Below are 23,381 nucleotides of genomic sequence, written 5' to 3' on the forward strand. Positions count from 1 at the left end.
AGCGTAAATGAGGGAAAACGATATTTAGCGTCCATTACGGGACACGGTGACCCCGCAGCACCTATACACGGCTCTTTACAGGACATTATCCGCCCCTGTACAGTACAGTCTACCCCAGCAGCAGCAGCTCCCACCCTGCCCGCCTGCTCCATTACGCCGCACAATCCCCGCACGACCTCATCCAGCAGCAAGCCGTCTACTGAATGGGGGCAAAAGGGGGCGTGGCAAAGGCTAATCAGGTGACCAGTCGATAGCACGTGATCCCCTTACGTCACCTCGACGGGAACAACTCCATTCTTAGACAAAGCAGCAGCAGCAGCCGCCGCTAAAATGGACATGAAGAGGAGAATCCACCTGGAGCTGCGGAACCGGACACCGGCCGATGTAAGGAGCGCTGCCCGGGGGAGGCCGAGCGTACGGGGGAGGAGGAGCACCAGCTCAGGGGTGGGGCGGAGCAGAGACCCGCGGCGGGCTGTGTGTGTACAGGCCCAGGGATCTGTAGCCGGGCTGTTGCGTTTCTTCCCATCGCGGTGTATACATAGTAACCATGTGTCGTCTCCCGGGGAGGTGGTTTTATTTGTTTATTTTTTGTTTTTATTTCTATGTGGCGGTTTTGAGGCGGAATCGCACGGCTGTGTGCACGGGCGCGGACTACTGTCAGTTACTCGTTTGTTTTTAATAGAATAGAATTGTGCGATTAGATCGTTCGACCGTTATTTACGGACATTTAAATAAATATTTAAACAAATAGATCACTGTTGTAAAGCTGCATTTCCCATCGTGCCCTGGCAGCCATAATGGGAGTTATAGTTTTGTAAAAGCTGGAGAGTGACAGGTTGGGGAGCACTGCTGTAGATTACAAGTCACTGGTCTCCAAACTGAAGACCTCCAGCTGATGCAAAACTACAACTCCCAGCATGCCCGGACAGCCTTCGGCTGTCCGGGCATGCTGGGAGTTGTAGTTTTGCAACAGCTGGAGGCACACTGGTTGGAAAACACTGCTATTGTGGTGTCAGCTGTCATGGCTCCATCCCCTGCTGACATCTCATCCCCCATGCCCCCACATTGCCCAATTATCTGCCCCTTCATCCTCCCATCCGCTGTGAAGTTCACCGTCTTGGCGGCGTTATCATTTTGCAGTGACCCAGATACATTCCGGTTGCTTAGACACGGCACATAAGGGACAACGGTGGAGCAGCACCCTCCTGTATAGACCTCACAAGTCAACCAAGAGAAGCCCTATAGGGCAGTATTTCCCAACCAGGGTGCCCCCAGCAGTAGTGCAAGCCTCTGACTGTCCGGATATGCTAGGAGTTGTAGTTTTGCAACAGCTGGAGGCACCCTGTATGGGAAACACTGCTATAGGGAGAAGAATATCATTATGTACACCTGCAAAACAAGATCCCCGTATACAATAAAGCAATTGGAACAGGAAACTTTTACAAATACACCATGTGGACGGTGGAGATCATGTGCACATATATCTATATATATATATATATATATATATATATATATATATATATATATATATATATATATATATATATAAAACTCAACGTGTATGTATGTGTGTATGTTCCAGCATGACGTCCAAACGGCTAAAGATATTAACATGAAACTTGGCACACATGTTACTTATATGTCAACAACAAACATAGAATAGGGGATTTAACCCTTACTCTCCCCATTTGCCAGGGGCGGGGTTTATGTTTAAAGTCCTATACAAGTCAATGGGAAATATATGTTACTGCATAACTTCCAAACGGCTGGAGATATTTCGATAATACTTGGTCACATGTTACTTATATGTCCACTTAAAATATAGGATAGTTAATTTAACCCTTAACTACCCCCATTTGTGAAGGTCAGGGCTTTTGTTTAAAGTCCCATGCAAATCAATAGGAAATGTATGTTCCCACATAACTTCTGTACAGCTGGAGATATTTCAATACCTGGTACACATATTACAGGTCGGGATAGGAGGACGGGATAGGAGGTCGAGATAGGAGGTTGGGATAGATGGACTGGATAGGAGGTCGAGACAGGAGCAGGGGATATGAGGATGGGATAGGAGGTCGAGATAGGAGGTTGGGATAGATGGATTGGATAGGAGGAAGGGATTGGAGGTCGAGATAAGGATAGGAGGTCGAGATAGGAGGACAGGATAGGAGGTCGGGATAGGTGGATGGGATAGGAGGTCAAAATAGGAGGACGGAATAGGAGGTCGGGATAGTTGGTTGGGATATGAAGTCAAAAGCTTCCTCCTTTGTTTATTTTCCTTCCCAACAAGGATTAGGGAGGAAAAACCGGGCAACGCCGGGTACTCAGCTAGTGTATATATACGGTATATAAAACTCATTGGGGGAGATTTATCAAAGCATTTGGACTGGTTTTCCCTGTCTCTAAATTTGTCGCACAGAAAGTCACAGTCTAAATATGTGCGACTTTTGCTTTAGAGAATTTTTAGAACATGATGCATTCTAGTCTATTTTAGATGGAAAAAATGCATTGGTGCTGAATTTATCAAAAGCAACTTTTCACCGACAAGTCACATCGGCTGAAAGTACGCCGAAATGTCTGACCATGCTGAAGCAGGTTTAGATACAGTCTAACGCATAGATCCCGAAGTCTGTGCACAGAATTTATCAAGAGCCACGCGCCTTTTGATAAAGTAGGCGCATAATAGACCAGACTAACCCTTTGTAGTTTGGTCTATATTGATGCGGGACATAGACAGCTTTGATAAAGCTCCCCATTGTGTGTGTGTGTGTGTGTGTGTGTGTGTGTATGTTCCAGCATCACGTCCAAACCGCTAAAGATATTAACATGAAAATTGGCACACATGTTACTTATATGTCAACAACAAACATAGGATAGGGGATTTAAGCCTTACTCACCCCCATTTGCCAGGGTCAGGGTTTTTGTTTAAAGACCCATACAAGTCTATGGGAAATATGTTACTGCATAACTTCCAAACGGCTGGATATATTTCGATAATACTTGGTCACATGTTACTTATATGTCCACTTAAAATATAGGAGTGTTAATTTAACCCTTAACTACCCCCATTTGTGAGGGTCAGGGTTTTTGTTTAAAGTTCCATGCAAATCAATGGGAAATGTATGTTCCCACATAACTTCCGTACGGCTGGATGGAGATATTTCAATACCTGGTACACATATTACTTATATGTCAAATAAAAAGATATGATAGTTAAATTAACCCTTACCTACGCCCTTGTATAAAAGATGGGTTTTTGTTTCAAGTCCCATGCAAGTATATGGGGCTTCCAGTACCTTCCTCCACATGCTCCGCTCTGTATCTCCTGGTGAGTGTGTCAATCCAGCTTGCAAGCCACACCCAATCTCACAAAGACACACCCACATATAAGCCACACCCCTTTCATTCTCTACCCTTTTTGTGCATGGTCAGGCTTGCAAATCACGCCCAGTCCCACAAAGCCACGCCCCTTTTGCAAGAGTCAGTTTTTATTTAAAGTCCCATACAAGTCTATGGGAAATATATGCTGCATAAACACCTGGAGATAAATCGATAATACTCGGTCACATGTTACTTATATGTCCAATAAAAATATAGGATAGTTAATTTAACCCTTAACTACCTTCACTTGCAAGGGTCAGGGTTTTTGTTTCAAGTCCAATGCAAATCTATGGGAAATGTATGTTCCCACATAATTTTTGTACGGCTGGAGATATTTTGATAATACTTGGTCACAAGTTACTTATATGTCAAATAAAATAGTTAAATTAACCCCTAACCTACCCCCATATGTGAAGAATGGGGTTTTTGTTTCAAGTCCTATACAAGTATATAGGACTTCTGGTGCCTTACTCCACAAGCATCTCCTGGTGAATGTGTCAGGCACTGGCAAGCCACACCCTCCCCACATGCCATACCCCATCTTGCAAAGACACGCCCACCCTTTAAGCCACACCCCTTATATTTTCAGCTTACAATATCTTTACTACAATTCAGCCCCACCTGAGGACGGGCTATGAGGACAGAATATGGGGACGGAATATATGGTCGGGATATGAGGACGGGATATGAAGTCGAGATATGAGGTTTGGATATGAGGATTATATATGAGGAGGGGATTTGGGGTTGGGATATGAGGAGGGATATGGGGTCAGGATTTAAGGACAGGATATGAGGACAAAAGCTTCCTTCTTCTGTTGCTTTTCCTCCCCCACATGGATAAGGTAGGAAAAACTGGGCAGCACCGGGTACTCAGCTGGAACATATATAACATCTACACAAATAGTGTGCGTTTTTGTCTTTTTCACTCTTTCACATTACTGTACATAAAAATTTGTTGTAAACGAGAACATGGTATCGTGTACGACAAAAATATGTTGCAATCTTTTATTTGGTCATTTATTTAATTTTTTTTTATGGGAAATGGACTTACAGCAGCATTTATTACCTTTTTTTTTTTTAAGTGTGTAAAATGTTTGTTAAACGGAAACAAAAAAAACGTGTGAACCCATTGTTAGAGGTTACCCAGCAAGCCTTGTTGGATATATATCAGAATTTTTTTGTATTTTAAATATCTATAGCGGTCACCTGATTCCGTGATCTAGCGACTGGTTTTTTACTGGACAAAAAAGGGTGACATGATGCTCTATTTTGTCCTGTCTTTTTTTCCCCCCCTCCCACAGACTATGGCACTGGCTCCCAAAGACCTAAAGAAACGTGCACATGTTTGAGAGGCCTAGCATGCCCCTGAGTGTGTAATGTGTAACCCCTCAGCACAGGGCTGATAAATATACCACTGCTATTTAAGGGGGACCTGTCATTACTTTTATGCTGCCCGAACAATGAATCATCAGGAAGGTCCCCAGCATCTTCTCCCCCTTTATTGATAGTTCTCTATACCCAAACAGGCATTTGTTTGACATTTTTTTGACTTTTTTTTTTTTTTTTTTGTAAATAAGCCAGGGCCTTATTTTTGCTTACGTTTTTTTAATTTTTATGTTGCATGTGTTAGCCTGGTGGAGTTATTGTCATTAATATTTCTAATTTTAAATGACACAAAAAAAGCTCACAAAACCCCAATTATATTCTGGTCGGAGAGCATTGATACATATATCCCCTTTTGTTCCCCTAGTGTACAGTACCAATTGACTGGTGGTTACATTTCTGGTGTCTAAGGCCATATTGTTCTCATTAAACATATGCACTTTTAGTGCTCTCTTCTAGTTATAAAACATGGCTGGTCCATTGAATCAATAAAGCATTTTCTGCTTTTTGTCTCAACCCCATTCCTCATAGGGTACGGATACATTCACACTATGGAATTTCAGAGCTGAAAATTTCTGTGCTGTTGCCTCCCGTTGCTTTCAATGGGGTTCTGATGGACTTTTGCACACTGCAGAATTTCTGCAGCGGAAAATTCCGCTGTGGAAATTAAAATAATTTTGGACACCTAGTTCAGTCGGCACCTCCAGCCTACAGAATCTCTACCTCGAATATGTCCGGGCAGAGATTCTGTAGTCTAAGGCCATGTTCACAACTTTCCCCTGAAACTTAAAGAGGTACTCCTGTGGAAAACTTTTTATTTTTAATCAACTGGTGCCAGAAAGTGAAACAGATTTGTAAATAACTTCTATTAAAAAATCTTAATCCTTCCAGTACTTTTTAGGGGCTTTATACTACAGAGGAATTGTTTATCTTTTTGGATTTCTCTTATATCATGACCACAGTGCTCTCTGCTGACCTCTGCTGTCCATTTTAGGAACTGTTCAGAGCAGCATATGGTTGCTATGGGGATTTTCTCCTGCTCTGGACAGTTCCTAAATACAAAAAATAAATACATTTCCTCTGATGTTATGACCACAGTGCGCTCTGCTGACCTCTGCTGTCCATTTTAGGAACTGTCCAGAGCAGCATATGTTTGCTATGGGGATTTTCTCCTGCTCTGGACAGTTCCTAAAATGAACAGCAGAGGTCAGCAGAGGGCACTGTGGTCATGACATTAGAGGAAATGCATTTCTTTTTTCGATTTCTCTTTAGTATACAGCCCCTAAAAAGCACTGGAAGGATTAAGATTTTTTAATAGAAGTGATTTACAAATCTATTAAATATTCCCCCACCCCTCTGCTTCCCACCATGCATCTGATGAAAGGTCACATGACCTGAATCGCGTCATGCTTGCATCTACCTGCTTTCTTCGTATCCTTGGAGGATTTATTGCCGTGCGGTGGCCGGGTGAGCTGACTACTCTTCTACTTTGCTCTGATTTACAAATCTGTTCGATTTTCTGGCACCAGTTGATTAAAAAAAAAAGAAGTTTTCCACGGGAGTACCCCTTTAAATCCCATCCCCATATCCCGTCCCCAGGTGGGGCTGAATTGTGGTAAAGATATTGTAAGCTGAAAATAAAAGGGGTATGGCTTTGCAAGATGGTGTATGCCATATGGGGAGGGTGTGGCTTGCCAGTGACGGACACATTCACCAGGAGATACAGAGCGGTCCTTGTGGAGTAAGGCACCAGAAGTCCTATATACTTATATGGGACTTGAAACAAAAACACCATCCTTCAAATATGGGGTAGGTTAGGGTTTAATTTAACTATTACATATTTTTATTTGACATATAAGTTACATGTGACCAAGTATTAGCGAAATATCTCCAGCAGTACTAAAGTTATGCTGGAACATACATTTCCCATAGATTTGCATTGGACTTTAAACAAAAACCCAGACCCTAGGGTAGGTTAGGGTTAAATTAACTATCCTATATTTTTATTGGACATATAAGTAACATGTGACAGTATTATCGATATATCTCCAGGTGTTTGGAAGTTAAGCAGTAATCTATATTTCCCATAGACTTTTATGGAACTTTAAATAAAAAACCTGACTCTCGCAAATGGGTGTGAGTAAGGGTTAAATCACCTATCCTATGTTTGTTGTTGACATATAAGTAACACGTGTGCCAAGTTTTAGGTTAATATCTTCAGCCATTTGGAAGTGATGCTGGAACATACACACACACATTGAGTTTTTATATATACCAGCTGAGTACCCGGTGTTACCCGGTTTTTCCTTCCTAATCCTTGTTGGGGAGGAAAATAAACAAAGGAGGAAGCTTTTGACCTCCCATCCCGTCCTCCCATCCCGCCCCATAATATGTGTACCAGGTATTGAAATATCTCCAGCCGTATGGAAATTATATGGGAACATACATTTCCCATTGATTTGCATGGGACTTTAAACAAAACCGCTGACCCTCACAAATGGGGGTAATTAAGGGTTAATTTAACTATCCTATATTTAAAGTGGACATATAAGTAACATGTGACCAAGTATTATGGAAATATCTCCAGCCGTTTGGAAGTTCTGCAGTAACATATATTTCCCATTGACTTGCATGGGACTTTAAACATAAGCCCCTGGCAAATGGGGGTGAGTAAGGGTTAAATCACCTATCCTATGTTTGTTGTTGACATATAAGTAACATGTGTGCCAAGTTTCTTGTTAATATCTTTAGCCGTTTGAAAGTTTTTGTGGAACATACACACATACACACACATTGAGTTTTAGATAGATAGATAGAGAGAGAGATACTAGCTGAGTACCCGGTGTTGCCCGGTTTTTCCTACCTAATCCTTGTGGGGGGAAAAGCAACAAAGGAGAAAGCTTTTGTCCTCATATCCCGTCCCCATTGCTTATCCTCATTTCTAATCCTCAGGTGGGGCTGCGTTGTGGAAAAGATATTGTAATCTTAAAATAAAAGGGGTGTGGCTTAAAAGGTGGGCGTGTCTTTGTGAGATGGGGTGGGGTTTACCAGCCGGACACATTCACCAGGAGATGCAGAGCGGAGCTTGTGGAGTAAGGCACCAGAAGTCCTATATACGTGTATGGGACTTGAAACAAAAACCCCATCCTTCACATATGGGGGCAGGTTAGGGGTTAATTTAACTATTATATATTTTTATTTGACATATAAGTAACATGTGACTAGTATACCGGTATGAATCGGATAACGTTTTCTTTTTCTCCCACGGTATGGATTTTTGCCCATACCGCTATACCGGTCGGGCCCCTCCCCCACCCTCCGGAGGAATTATAGAGCCCAACGCGGCACCCTCACTTGTCCCGTTGTGCTTCTCTGGCCCGGTTCCGAGAGCGGAATCGGGCCACAGAAGCTAATCCATTTACTGTGTCCCCCCCCCCGCTGCGCCTGTCAGCCAGTGTCCCCGCGTGCACGATCAATCCCCACCGCTAGCGGGGTCCCTGTGCCCACTAGCGGTGTCAAATGTGCCCCCCACGAGAGCTACCATCACCGCTAGCGGGGTCCCTGTGCCCTCTAGCGGTGTCAAATGTGCCCCCACGAGAGCTACCATCACCGCTAGCGGGGTCCCTGTGCCCTCTAGCGGTGTCACAAGGATGCCGAGCGCGGCTCTGTTCCCCGTCCCTGTCAGCTGTCAGGGTACGGGAACAGATTTAAAAGCCTTGCGCGCGGCTAACGTAGTACTGCGCAGGCGCAGCCCTACGCAAATAGCGTAGGGCTAACGTAGGCAGCGCTAGTAGCCTAGCGTTAGCCCTACGCTATTTGCGTTGTACTGCGCATGCACAGTACTACGTTGCGTGCAAGGCTTTTAAATCTGTTCCCGTACCCTGACAGGGACGGGGAACAGAGCCGCGCTCGGCATCCTTGTGACACCGCTAGTGGGCACAGGGACCCTGCTAGCGGTGATGGTAGCGCTCGCGGGGGGCACATTTGACACCGCTAGTGGGCACAGGGACCCCACTAGCGGTGATGATAGCGCTCGCGGGGGGCACATTTGACACCGCTAGTGGGCACAGGGACCCCGCTAGCGGTGATGGTAGCGATCGCGGGGGGCACATTTGACACCGCTAGTGGGCACAGGGACCCCGCTAGCGGTGATGGTAGCGCTTGCGGGGGGCACATTTGACACCGCTAGTGGGCACATGGACCCCGCTAGCGGTGATAGTAGCGATCGCGCTCGCGGGGGGCACATTTGACACCGCTAGTGGGCATAGGGACCCCGCTCGCGGGGTGGGTGGGGGGTGTAGACAGACGGTAATACCGTGATACCGCGATAATTAAAAAAATACCGTGATATTAATTTTAGGCCATACCGCCCAGCACTACATGTGACCAAGTATTATTGAAATACTTGGAAGTTATGCAGTAACATACATTTCCCATAGACTTGTATGGGACTTTAAATAAAAACCCCGACCCTGGCAAATGGGGGTGGGTAAGGGTTAAATTACCTATGTTTGTTGTTGACATATTAACATGAAATCTGGCACACATGTTACTTATATGTTTAGCGGTTTGGACGTGATTCTAGAACATACACACACACACACACACACACACACACATTGAGTTTTATATATATACTAGCTGAGTACCCGGCGTTGCCCGGTTTTTCCTTCCTAATCCTTGTTGGGGAGGAAAATCAACAAAGGAGGAAGCTTTTGACTTCAAATCCCATCCCGACCTCCTATCCCGTCCTCCTATCCCGTCCTCCTATCCCGTCATCTCTAGTCTAGCTAGGACTTGAGACTAGAGATGAGCGAATTTACAGTAAATTCGATTCGTCACGAACTTCGGCAGTTGATGACTTTTCCTGCATAAATTAGTTCAGCTTTCAGATGCTCCGATGGGCTGGAAAAGGTGGATACAGTCCTAGGAGAGAGTCTCCAGCCCACCGGAGCACCTGAATGCTGAACTAATTTATGCAGGATAAGACATCAACTGCCGAGCCGAGAATTTCGTGACTAATCGAATTTACTGTATGTTCGCTCATCTCTACTTGAGACATCTGTGATAAATCTAGGAGCCAGGATACTGCACATAACATGACGTCATATTATTAGTCATTAATGTCCCTACATGTGTCATGATTATTAGTGCCGCGCCCCCCCCCCCCCCCCCCCAATCTCTCCAGTAGGCACTCCGGTGTAACCTGAACAGCAGTGCTCACATGACCGCAACATCCAATCAGCAGCCTCGGCAGCTGATTTACTGTGGTGGTCACCTAACATCCACTGATCTTGTAAGACTTAAGCGCTGACCAGAGGCAGAACAGGGGATTAGCAAAGAGGTAAGTAAAACCTTTTATTTTTATTTTTTATTTTTTTTATTTTGTAAAGATAGTAAACCCTTTATGGAAAGGGCTGACATTTTCCAAACGCTGAAATAAGTTACTTGGGGTGCAATGTTTTAAAGTAATGTTTCTAAATGTGATCACATTACTACAGGGACTATGTTGTGACTGATATGACGGAAAATCCAAACCTGCTGGATTTCTGGTTATGGATCACAAACTACTTTTTCAGTATATTTAATGTACAATATTTGCGACTGTGATGCATTAGTGACATGGAAAAACTTCCTTCAACTCTACGACTCACAAAGGAAAAGATTAATGAATACGAATTCAAACTAGCAAAACTAGTCAGTTGTCAGGCGAGCAGTTCTTCAGCTGATCACTGGCCAATTATCAGGAACTATGAACAGGCTTTCTTATTCTGTGTTTACACGCTGCGGCCAATTAGCAGTACCACAGCTAATTACCACATGTGTCTTTGCCACAAATTACAAAATCGTGGTAAAAATGGCACGTTTTACTGGGATTATCGGTCCAGTCCCATTCCATATTTTTGTTTTTTTTCTAGTAGATGCACCTTTTTTTCCTTTTTGCAGTATATTTGTGCTAAAGGTGGTTTAAATGTTCACTGTCACCAATAAAAAAAAATAAAAATAATAATAATAATAATAATTAAATTTGACTTGTCAGAAGTTTGGATCGGCCAGGGTTTGGGTAATGAGCATTGTTGCCTGCCTCCGCCATCTGTAGTATGATCGTAGACTACACTGCATTCCACAGTTAAGCTGTCCATACACATTAGATAGCAAACATAACCTAGCATGTTTGTCTTGGCCATGTGTGCATGTATTTTGCTATTGGAGGAGGGGGGGATAAGCTGCTGCCAGGCAGTTCTTGCAGAGTTTAAAACCCAATATTGAATCCAGTATGCTTAATCCTTCTCTTCAGGTCTGCCGAGTTGCCATTGTTCCTAATAGATTGGCAGCTGCTGCTGATGACGTCTGTGGATTGAACCAACTTTAAGGCCTGGTTCACAAATAGCATGTTCCGCCGGTGCTAGGACCGATTGGAAATGCACTGTCTCTATGCGTTTCTGAGCAGATTCCGCCCAAAAAATTAACATGTTCATTCTTTTGGCAAAGATCGGAATTTCCGCTGTGTGCACATTGCAGTAGAATCTAATTGAAAACAATGCAACAGAATTTCCAAGTGTTCAGCAAGAAGACAAGAAAGGATTAGGCGACACTCACCATACAGGATAACTTCTTTAATCACTCCGCAGTGACATCAAGCGGGATACAGGCGGGGGAGTGGGGTGGAGATGGGGTAGCCGGAACAAGTTGTTTTGTGTGCCTTGCGCACTTCCTCTATCCGGATGTGACGCAAGGCTAGAGGAAGTGCGCAAGGCGCATGAAACAACTTGTTCCGGCTATCCCTCCTCCACCCCACTACCCCGCCTGTATCCCGCTTGATGTCACTGCGGAGTGATTAAAGAAGTTTCCCTGTCTGGTGAGTGTCGCCTCATCCTTTCTTGTCTTCTTGCTGAACTGTTGCTGTTTCCGTGCTGAGCACCACCGTTACGGGTCTTTGTTGTCAGGCTCCTGTTTTGCTGTACCTCTCCGTTCCTCCTTGGGGCTTAGTTTAAGTAGTGCCGGCTGTTTTCCCTTCCGACACGCGAGAATTTTCAAGTGGAATTTTTCCAGCAGATACTACTCGGAAATTCCACCATGTGAACATACCCTAAGTCTGTCTTTCCACCCAATGGGTGGAGGCACACTGTTTGGGAAGTACTGCCCTAAGTGCTCGTTCACTCGAACGGTCCTCCTTTCAAACTCGCAGTGGGAAGTTGGAAAGGAAATCTGCTCATGTGAACAAGCCCAAAACCAGCGTGTCTCACAGTTTGTATGTGGTAGCTATTCCGTACATCAGAGAGAGTTTCTCTCGTCCAAGGGGACACACATTCTCTGGATCTAGTGATGTCTATGGTCTCCCCCTCAACCTGTGGCACTACAGCTGCCTCTCAGGACATTAGGGGGATGTAGTTTTGCCACCCCTGGAGAGACACAGGTTGAAGATCACTGTAGTATGAAGTAAAAACTAGATACTGATGGCATGTGCAGTAGTTTAACCTTGTTTGATCTATGTTTCTTTTTAGGTAAAAGAACTTGTCCTGGATAACTGCCGGTCAAAAGATGGAAAAATAGAAGGGTTGACGGATGAGTTTGAAGAACTGGAATTCTTGAGCACAATCAACGTCTGCCTCAGCTCTGTCGCCAATCTACCAAAGCTAAACAAATTGAAAAAGGTGGGGCTATGGTTTATGTTATTTTGATGTCTTTTTTTAAGTGTTCTTCTACAGTTCTATAAAAAATGATTATAGTGCAGCACAACAGTAATTTTTCTAAATCACTTTAGTTTTGGCGTTGACATACCTTTACAGAGTATTAGTTGTCACTGCTCCCCTCCGCTCGTAACTGCATTTGGAGACAGAGCGTTATGTGATTCAAGGGAGCTGGCTCGCCTAATGCACTGCTATGAGTGGCAGGGAGTGAAGACACTCGGTAAAGGTATTTCAGTGCTTAAGTCTCAATGAAAGGAATTTGGAAACATTATGCAATGTGCTGCACCATAGTAATTTTTCATAAAACTGTAGTGGTAGGGGGTGGATTGTTTGAATGTTAAACTTACTTCACTTACACATAAAAACAAACTATAGAGGTACACATTAAAGGAAAACTGTCACATATTTTCTCCCGCACTATCCACAGGTATTGGTGGATAGTGCGGGAGACGCTGATTAAAACGAGCCCTACCTTGGTCTGATCCGCGCCGCCATTCACCTGCAATTGTAGTTTTAATCTCTGTGTATATGCTGCTGTAACTGGCAAAGGCGGGGCTTCTGCGGGCTAACGGGCACTGACGTCAGCGCCGCTCATGAATATTCATCCCTACTGTTCTCCCTCTCTTCGCCGCTCCTAACCAGAGGGAGGGATGAATATTCATGAGCGGCGCTGACGTCAGTGTCAGTTAGCCCGCAGAAGCACCGCCTTTGCCAGTTACAGTAGGATATACACAGAGATTAAAACTACAATTGCGGGCGAACGGTGGCGCGGATCAGACCAAGGTAGGGCTCGTTTTAATCAGCGTCTCCCGCACTATCCACCAATACCTGTGGATAGTGCGGGAGAAAATATGTGACAGTTTTCCTTTAAATGGAATGTGTCATCAGAAAATAACCTATTGTTTAAAGTATATCTGACCCTTTAGAAAACTTTTAAGATGCCCTAGAGCAGTGTTTTTAAAACAGTGCATCTCCAGCTGTTGCAAAACTAAAACTCCCAGCATGCCCGGACAGCTTATGGAAGGTTTCACTAATTAAAGGGGTACTCCACTGCTCAGCGTTTGGAACAAACTCTTCCGAACACTGGAGCTCGTGACATCATAGCCCCGCCCCCTCACAGCGTCGCCCCCTGCCCCCTCAATGCAAGTCTATGGGAGGGAGCGTGGCTGCCGTCACGCCCCCTCCTTAGGCTTGCATTGAGGGGGTGGGCCGTGACATCACGAGGGGCGGAGCCGTAACGTCACGATGCCTCGGCCCCTGTATCACCTGTCATTATGCACAGAGCGAGTTTGCTCTGTGCAGTAATGACAGCGGGGTGCTGCAGTCAAGGTCCTTTGGATAGGGGATAAGCTATCTAGGGGCGGAGTACCCCTTAAACCCCTTAAGGACTCAGCGTTTTTCCATTTTTGCATTTTCATTTTTTTCCTCATCACCTTCTAAAAATCATAACGCTTTCAATTTTGCACATAAAATTCCATATTATGGCTTATTTTTTGCGCCACCAATTCTACTTTGCAGTGACATTAGTCATTTTACCAAAAAAATCCACGGCGAAACGGAACAAAAATTCATTGTGCGACAAAATTGAAGAAAAAATTTCATTTTGTATCTTTTGGGGCTTCCGTTTCTACGCAGTACATTTTTCGGTAAAAATGACACCTTATCATTATTCTGTAGGTCCATACGATTAAAATGATACCCTACTTATATAGGTTTGATTTTGTCGCACTTCTGGAAAAAAATCATAACTACATGCAGGAAAATTTATAAGTTTAAAATTGTCATCTTCTGACCCCTATAACTTTTTTATTTTTCCACGTATGGGGCGGTTTGAGGGCTCATTTTTTGTGCCGTGTTCTGAAGTTTTTATCGGTACCATTTTTGCATTGATCAGACTTTTTGATCGCTTTTTATTCATTTTTTCATGATATAAAAAGTGACCAAAAATATGCTATTTTGGACTTAGGAAATTTTTTTGCGCGCACGCCATGGACCGTGCGGTTTAATTAACAATATATTTTTATAGTTCGGACACTCACGCACACGGCGATACCTATATGTTTATTTTTATTTACACAGTTTTTTTTATGGGATTCAAACTTTTATTAGGGAAGGGGGTTAAATGACCTTTATAAACTTTTTATTATTTTTATTTTTTTGCAGTGTTATAGCTCCCATAGGGGGCTTTAACACTGCACACACTGATGTTTTACCCTGATCCCTGGAAAGCCATAGTTTTGCATGGATCAGCGTAATAGGGGCTCGATTGCTCAAGCCTGTATCTCAGGCTTGGAGCAATCAAACGCTGATCGGACGCGACGGAGCAAGGTAAGGGGACTTCTGCTCGCGTCCTAGCTGATCGGGACATTGCGATTTTATCGGGATAGTCCCGATCAACTCGACTGAGCTGCCGGGAAGCTTTTACTTTTCGTTTTCAACTTTGATCGCCGCGTCTGAAGGATTAATAGCGTGCGGCACAACGATCTGTGCCGCGCGCTATTAGCCCAGGGTCCCGGCTATCAATAGCAGCCAGGACCGACCCGGTGTGATGCGGGGTCATGGCGTGACCCAGTTTTAAACACCGGGCGCAGGGCGGACAGGTACGACCTGCGTCCTTAAGAGGTTAATCTAAGTGTCTGATATAGCAGGGGAATACAGTGCCACCTAGTGGAGGAAACGGAGAACAGAATAAATGGAGCATCATACTCAATAATGAATGTTACAGAATAACTAGGCCAAATTCAGCATGGCTATATTTTAGAAGTCAATGGAAGTGATCAGATCTGCTGGTGCTGGCATTTTGTAATCAGGCCCAGTAACACTACATTGAGTATTTTATATCTACTGTATATAAATAAAACTATGTGTGTGTGTGTGTATGTTCCAGCATCACGTCCAAACGGCTAAAGATATTAACATGACAATAATAATAATATACTTTAGGTAGAATTAATTTAAAATATAAAACAGGATCAATATATTATAAATGTTTGTTAGACTAATGTTCCATGTTAGATAGTCATAATCTTTATGCCATCATATTAAACGAAGCAATGTTTTCTCTTTGTAGTTGGAGCTGAGCGATAACAACATCTCTGGAGGACTGGAAGTACTGGCAGAAAAATGTCCAAACCTCACACACCTCAACCTAAGTGGAAACAGAATAAAGGACCTGAGCACAATAGAACCTCTGGTGAGAGCAATTCCTGGATTAATTCCTTACAAAAAATAGTTTTGTCTGAAGTCTCCTTAGGTCCCTATCCCCTTCACTAACATTTTGTTTTCTCACCTTCAGAAAAAATTAGAGAGCCTAAAGAGCTTAGACCTGTTTAACTGCGAGGTCACCAACCTGGGGGACTATCGAGAAAATGTCTTCAAGCTCCTGCCCCAGCTCACTTATCTAGATGGATATGACCACGATGAGAAGGAGGCCCCTGACTCTGATGCTGAGGCCTATGTGGAGGGTCTAGATGATGAAGATGATGATGAGGATGGTGAGTAATGGAGAACTCATCTTTCCCAGATCCTGATATTAATGGGTTAGAATTTTTATAGGCTTCCTTATAAAGGGCTCTTGTATTACCCTCTCTCCAAACTGATTATGTCTTAAAATGTTTGTGTTGGTCCAGAAAGTTGAGCTTTTCACTAGATTCTTCATAATAGGGAGCCACTGGTCACTGATAGAGATGAGCGAACTTACAGTAAATTCAATTCATCACACACTTCTCGGCTCGGCAGTTGATGACTTTTCCTGCATAAATTAGTTCAGCCTTCAGGTGCTCCGGTGGGCTGGAAAAGGTGGATACATTCCTAGGAAAGAGTCTCCTAGGACTGTATCCACCTTTTCTAGCCCACCGGAGCACCGGAAAGCTGAACTAATTTATGCAGGAAAAGTCATCAACTGCCGAGCCGAGAAGTTTGTGACAAATCGAATTTACTGTAAGTTCGCTCATCTCTAGTCACTGATGCATGTCAGTAGGAAAACTACAGGGATCACCAGTCATCCAGTGTAAGGATCCCTCCAAAACACCTCCACTAAAGGCTTATGGACCCTTGTCCGTGTGACATACAGAGGCATGTTGGAATTAAAGGTTAATTTCTGGGACTTTTACATTGATGATTTAATGTCATCCATGGGGTGCCCACATCACTGCCGATCAGCTGTTTAGCAGAGATTCGGTACCGGAACATATACAATAAACGGAGCTAGGTGCATACGGCTCTGTTAATTGTGTAGTGTCAGTGTTGGGTTACTGCAACTCTGCTCCGTTGAAGTAAATTGTGCTACCACTACAGAATGAACAGAGCCATCTGCTTCAGACCCCTTTGATTGTGTATACTTGTCCTGCAGCTCGGCTGAACAGCTAAAAGATGGTGTGGACAGCATCCCACCAATCAGACATGAGGACAGGCTATCAATGAAAAATGCCTGGTAAACCGCTTAAAGGGGGTAGTCTGGGGATCTTAACTTATTAGATTAGTATTTGATCGTGGTGGGGGGGGGGGGGGGGGCTCGGTGGGGTTTGAAGCTGGCACCCCTGCAATTTAGGGCCTCTGTCTGCTTACCAGTCCTGGGCATGCTCTGGCCCCCACCTCCTTGGACGAGTGCAAATGACGGCCTGTTCAGCCAATCACCCGCTAAGACGGGACATCACTGCGGCCGGTGTGTGGTTGAGCGTGCCGTCACTTGCGCTCGTACAGAATGGTAGGGGCAAAAGCATGCCTAGGACAGGTAAGTAAACCAGTCCCCGCACAGAAGGTCATTATGGGGTTCTCAGCAGTCAGACTCCCTGCGATCATACACTTATCCCCCCAGTGAATAGTTAGAAGTTCAGTACCCCATATTCCCCTTTTTAAATGTAGTCAATTGTAAGGCCTCTTGTACACTACGGAATTTCCACTGGAGGAACTCTGGGCTGAGAGACTGTTTTAACGGGCATGTGCCGCCCCTATTGACACCAAACCAGTCCAAGATGGAATCCTGCCAAAAGAATTAACACTTACATTAACGTTATTTTGGCAGAGTCCGGAATTTGAAATTCTGCAGTGTGGAATCTCGTAGTGTGCAAGAGGCCTATTAGACCAGGGAGAGATCTGCAGAGAGGGAATAATTTGTCTTTTGAATCCATTGCACAGGGATGTAGCCATAAATTCTCTTCGAGGTGTATTTAGTGATGGCGGAAGTAAGCTAGAAAGGAGAGAGCACTCGTCTGAAGGCGTATGACATGAGAGTGCACAGGATAATACATTATTAAAGAATCTGGACGATGAAAGAAGATAATATAATGCTATGCGGGGGAGTAATGAAGTCATTCTAACTTTATATTGACAGCCCCTATAGTGCATCAGTATAAAAATATTCTCCCTTATTACATGTACTGGTTCCCTTGGAAACCATCACTCAGTTCACTGCTGTCATATTTAACACGTTATTTCCCTAGGATACATTTATCTGTGTGTAGCATGAAGGAGAATTGTCTTTTTACTAAATATACTATTTTACTGAAGGTATTACAGTTCATTCATAAAAATATTAAGAGGTGTGCTAGGATTCTATGCAGCATACTGTGAAAGCGGTAAACCCTAGTGTACACATACACAGTTCTTTATGTAAAACAGTTAACCCCTTCCCTCCCTGGGACGTATGGTTACGTCATGGCAGTGGGTACATTGCCGCGACATGTCCTGCCTATTCAAGGCTCTGTGGGGCACGCTGCAGGAGATTGGGAGTTGTAGTTTTGCGATATCTGGAGGGCCACACTCTGAAGACCACTGGTAAAGAGCAGGCAACTCGTTGTAGGGCAGATTGAGTATACAGTATATAAAGTTTTGTGAGAAAAGATTTAATATAAACTGGAGACAAAGTAAAGTTACACAATGTGACAATCTCACTGCCCTCTCCGTATGTAGAATAAAGATTGGGGTGACTCCTGCATTTTCCTACAGGTATAAAGTGGCTTTCAGACAGTTCTGTGTAAAAGGCAACTTAAAGGGGTACTCCACTGGAAAACTTTTCTGTCTGACCACAGTGCTCTCTGCTGACACCTCTGTCCATGTCAGGAACTGTCCAGAGCTGCATATGTTTTCTATGGGGATTTGCTCCTACTCTGGACAGTTCCTGACATGGACAGAGGTGTCAGCAGAGAGCACTGTGGTCAGACAGAAAAGAAATTCAAAAATAAAAGAACTTCCTCTGTAGTATACAGCAGCTGATAAGTACTAAAAGGATTAAGATTTTTTAATAGAAGTCATTTACAAATCTGTTTAACTTTCTGGCACCAGTTGATTTGGAAATTTTTTTTTTTTCCCAGTGGAGTACCCCTTTAAAGGGATTATCCAGTATTAGAAAAACATAGCTGCTTTCTTACAGAAACCACACCAATCGTGTCCTCAGTTTGTGTGTGGTATTGCAGCACCATTCTATTGAAGTGAATGGAGCAAAGTTACAGTACCATATGATGTGCAACCTGAGAACAGGTGTGATTTTTTGGGGGGGAAAAACAGCTATGTTTTTTCTTTTAAAGAGTTAATGTATATACACTTTTGACCTGTTGTCCAGATATGTCAAACGTTTAGATTGCACAGAACACGCCTTACAGCTGGGTGAAGTGTGCAGCGGCGTGCACCTCGGTCCCTTGCGGTCACTCAAACCTGACCTTTTCACTGCATAAGTCTATCAAGTGAAATGGTCGGATGGAGCTGCCGGCCAGGGAGTGAAGAACGATGAGGAGCACTTCACATGATTAAAACACTCGATCGCAGCGGGTCTTAGAAGTGATCTAAACTTTTGACCTGTTTGGGCAACATGTCAAAAGTTTATTCAAATGACAATAACATTTAAGGTAACCTGCTCATATGTGAAAGTAGATCATCTTGAGCCCCTACCAGTCATTGCTTTAATGTATATCATTATTGGTTCTTGGCTTTCCCATTGATGTAAAGCCTTTAATGTACATGGTATCTTGGCATTCTGGACACCCATCACATGCTCTGTATTAGCTGATGGTTTGTTACTCCCTCTGTCTGTGGCTCACAGACTGGAGACTAAATTACACACATCTCCAGTCTGTTGGTGACTGAGGCTGCCCCCCCCTCACACAGAGGAAGACTATGACGAGGACGCTCCGCCGGGTGAAGAGGGCGAGGAAGATGACGACGAAGAAGAGGGAGAAGAGGAGGAAGTCAGTGGTGAAGAGGAGGTGTGGCTTTTTTCTTTTTGTATTTTTTTTATTTTGATATACACAGATGATAATGTATAGGTTTAGATTAATTCTCCATGAGATATTGTATTTCTTTACCAATTGTTTGCAGTTGCCGGTTGCAGTGCTTTATCCAGCTATGCTATAAATTATATGTACAATATACATTCAGTGATTTGAGGAACATTTATGTAAGTTTATACTGTCTTCTTAAGGACCCGTCCACACTGCTGAATGTCCACCTGGACCTATTCCGGGCAAAGATTCTGTCTGGAAAAGGCGCCGCTGAAATCACTAGTGGTTGGACCGCGTGGTCGTGTGTCGGTTCCATAAAATGCAATTCAGTCCATTGGATTTCTGTTGGATCTTAATTTTTTTGGGCAGGTCCTGAATCTGGAATTTCCACTGCGGAAATTCTGCTGTGTGAACTGTGCAGCAGAGTTCCATTTAAAAAACTAAACATTACTGAAAAATACCAAAAATTCAGGTTTTGCTGGAGTAATGAAAAGTATGTGTTTTTCCCTGAGTACTACATACTAGTTTTCTCTAGGAACTTGAGGGGTTAATCTGCATTGGAGAAGCACAGAAATCCAGCATTAATCTGATTTGTTGTTTTTGCTCCAAAAGGAGGATGAGGAAGCTGACAAAGAAGGGGATGAGGATGAAGCTGACCAGGATGGTACGTGGCTAATCCCTATAATACAGATGGTATAGGCTGTGGTGGAAATGCATTGACCAAGTGCAATTGTGGCAAAGTAAATTATTTGTAAAAATAAATTTAAAAAAATTTATAATGAAATAGGTCAGGCATTAGCTGGGGGTGGGGGATAACCAAAAATGTTTACATTTCTGCACAGATTGTTTCCACAGCAGAACAGAAAGCAAACTGAATGCTTAAAGGGGTTATCTTGTTAACATAGCTGCTTTCTTCCAGAAACATTTGTCACTTTTTTCCTTAGTTTTTGAGGATATGCGTGGTGCTGTTTTGGAAGAAATAAGCTCTGTTTTTTAATGCAGGATAAACCCTTTTAAAGGTGATGTATGAGGTTTTTAAAATATTAAAGGTTAATAGAGCTGAACTGCACTGCAAAACATAGCCCAGGTGTTACTTTAGGAGTGGAGAGCAGACCCTAAAACCGCCTTCTCTAATACAGTAGGTAACACATTGCTTGCGACTGTCAGACATATGTATTACAGAACTCACCAGTATCGTAGTATAACAAACTTATTTATTCCATAAAATGCAGCATGGTAACAGACAAGGCAAGGGAGGACTTGGACGCCGTCCACGTAGCGGTGATAGCTATTTCGTGCGCGAGGCGCACTTCCTCAGACCAGAGTGGTCTGAGGAAGTGCGCCTCGCGCACAAAATAGCTATCACCGCTACGTGGACGGCGTCCAAGTCCTCCCTTGCCTTGTCTGTTACCATGCTGCTCTTTATGGAATAAATAAGTTTGTTATACTACGATACTGGTGAGTGCCATTTACCTTCTTTCATTGCTGCATTCATATGGACTGTTTTCCAATAAATTGAGCACCCCAGTTCGGATTCACTGCAGTCGTCATTTCCAACACAGGTGCATATGAACTTGCCAAAACCACAATAAGCAGTGCTGTGCCGAACGCTATCTCTGCATTTAATGTATTACAGAACTGTTGCACAGTATTTTATACTGGAAATTGAAATACAGTGGTCCCTCAACATACGATGGTAATCCGTTCCAAATGAACAATCGTTTGTTGAAACCATTGAGGGATCCGTGCAATGTAAAGTATGGGCAGTTATACTCGCCTGTCCCCACCGCTCCGGACCGTCACCGCTGCCCTGGATGTCACCCTCCATCGCTGTCGCCGTGTCCCTGCCGCTCCGGAACGTCTCCGCTGCCCGGGGTCGCCGCTCTCGCGTCACCGTCATCACGTCGTTACGCACGCCGCTCCTATTGGATAACGGGACGGCATGCGTGGCGACGTGATGGCGACGGAGAGCGCCGGCGATGCAGGGGATCCCGAAGAGGACGCTCTGAAGCGCCATGGACATGTAAGTGATCGTCAGCGGACCACACAGGGCACCTTAAACGGCTATACGGTGGCAGCTGAAGCAGTCTGTGCTGCCGGATCGCCGTTTATGCGATGGCCCCGACAAACAAAAGCATTGTATGTTGATGCTGCCTTCAACATGCGATGGCCTCTGAGAGGCCATCGTTTGTTGAAATTATCGTATGTCGGGGCCATCGTAGGTCGGGGGGTCAATGTACACAAAATCCCATTTACTACTGCAGAGCATCTACCTATTGTATAGTTTTCCACAGTAGCAGAATTGTCATATACATAAAATATATATAAAAGCATTACTGTCATTTAAGGAAAAAAAATAACTTTTTACATGTTACACAGACCTGTCTCATTGCAGGAGTCGGGCTCCATAGGCTTATGATGGAACATGTCTCCTGCAATCAGATGGACTGAGCGCCAAGGGGGGGACTTAAATGTGTTACCAGCAGCTATCTAAAAATCTATGGGGGTCTTAGGGCTGAGACACCGAGTGATTAAAACTTTTGACATGTCTGCAAGACGTGTCAAGTTTTTCAAATGACAGTAACACTTTAATATTAAAGGGGTATTCCAGCTTTATACATCTTATCCCCTATTCAAAGGATGAGGGATAAGATGTATGATCGCAGGGGTCCCGCTGCTGGGGCATTCTGTGCCGGGCGCTGCCTCCGAGACAGGGACGTGACATCACGGCCACGCCCCCTAGGGACGTCACACACACCCCCTCCATTCATGTCTATGGGAGTGGGTGTGAGGCTGTCACGCCCCCTCCCATAGACATGAATGGAGGGGGTGTGGCTGTGAAGTCACGTCCCCATCTCAGAGGCAGCGCCCGGCACAGAATACTGGGGGCTGCACCAAAATGGCAGGGGTCCCCAGCAGCGGGACCCTTGCGATCATACATCTTATCACCCATCCTTTGAATAGGGGATAAGATGTATAAAGCCGGAATACCCCTTTAACGCGTTCTCAACAGTTCAGCAGTCTTTGATCCACCACTGATGTCTTTTTCTCACCTCAAAGCAGAAAAAGGTCAGAAAAGAAAACGGGACCTTGAAGATGAAGGAGAAGAGGATGATTAATCCGCAGGACAAGGTAGATGAGGAGCGAGCCTTGTGACTGACAAAGAGGACTGAACCCCAAGAACCTTTTTGAAAACCCTGTTGTACTTTTGACTGTTTTTACCTTGAATTTCCCTGACCTTTTATCTCCCGGTTGTAAGGTTGCCGTGTGCTGGACAGAAACCACATCAGAAGAGTCACGCTTGGTATTTTTACTGCTGTTCTTGCAAGTTTTTTCTAATTATAAGGTTTTATTTTGTGTTTCTAGCACTTATTTCAATACAGCCCTAGTCTTTCCAATGCCCATTGCTAATTGTTTTGGTGGTTGTTATTAATTTTATTATAATATTTTTTTCTTTTTGAAGGTTACGTTTTTTACTCCGTACCCTTTTTTTAGCTGCCTTTTAAGCAAGTCTTAAAGATAAATTGGACCTCATGTATGAAACCTGTCTCAATAAAAAGCATGTAGATAACAAGGCCACTTTTAGTCTAACTGCAAGCTAGAATATAAAAGATGAACTCTAAAAGGTGCTACAGACCGCAAGGATGCTTTTTATTCAAGACAGTGTAGTACATCAGGACCAACGGGCATTCATTTGCTGTTCTCCACT

At 44.0% G+C, this 23,381-nt stretch overlaps 1 protein-coding gene across 2 annotated transcripts; it reads left to right on the plus strand.

The window, feature by feature from the left end:
- The first annotated feature begins 174 nt into the window (after positions 1-174).
- Positions 175-23,123, plus strand: ANP32A (acidic nuclear phosphoprotein 32 family member A). Of its 2 annotated transcripts, none has more exons than XM_056571616.1 (7): positions 175-384; positions 12,273-12,422; positions 15,529-15,651; positions 15,754-15,952; positions 19,560-19,657; positions 20,285-20,336; positions 22,733-23,123. In XM_056571616.1, the coding sequence occupies exons 1-7, from the start codon at positions 331-333 to the stop codon at positions 22,789-22,791; spliced, it is 735 nt and encodes a 244-aa protein (XP_056427591.1). In that variant the 5' UTR covers positions 175-330; the 3' UTR covers positions 22,792-23,123. The 2 variants fall into 2 exon arrangements, with proteins under 2 accessions (XP_056427591.1, XP_056427592.1); XM_056571617.1 differs by having other exon boundaries at positions 22,736-23,123.
- The last annotated feature ends 258 nt before the right edge of the window (positions 23,124-23,381 follow it).

Source organism: Hyla sarda, chromosome 4, assembly GCF_029499605.1.
Source record: "Hyla sarda isolate aHylSar1 chromosome 4, aHylSar1.hap1, whole genome shotgun sequence".
Classification (NCBI taxonomy): Eukaryota; Metazoa; Chordata; class Amphibia; order Anura; family Hylidae; genus Hyla; species Hyla sarda.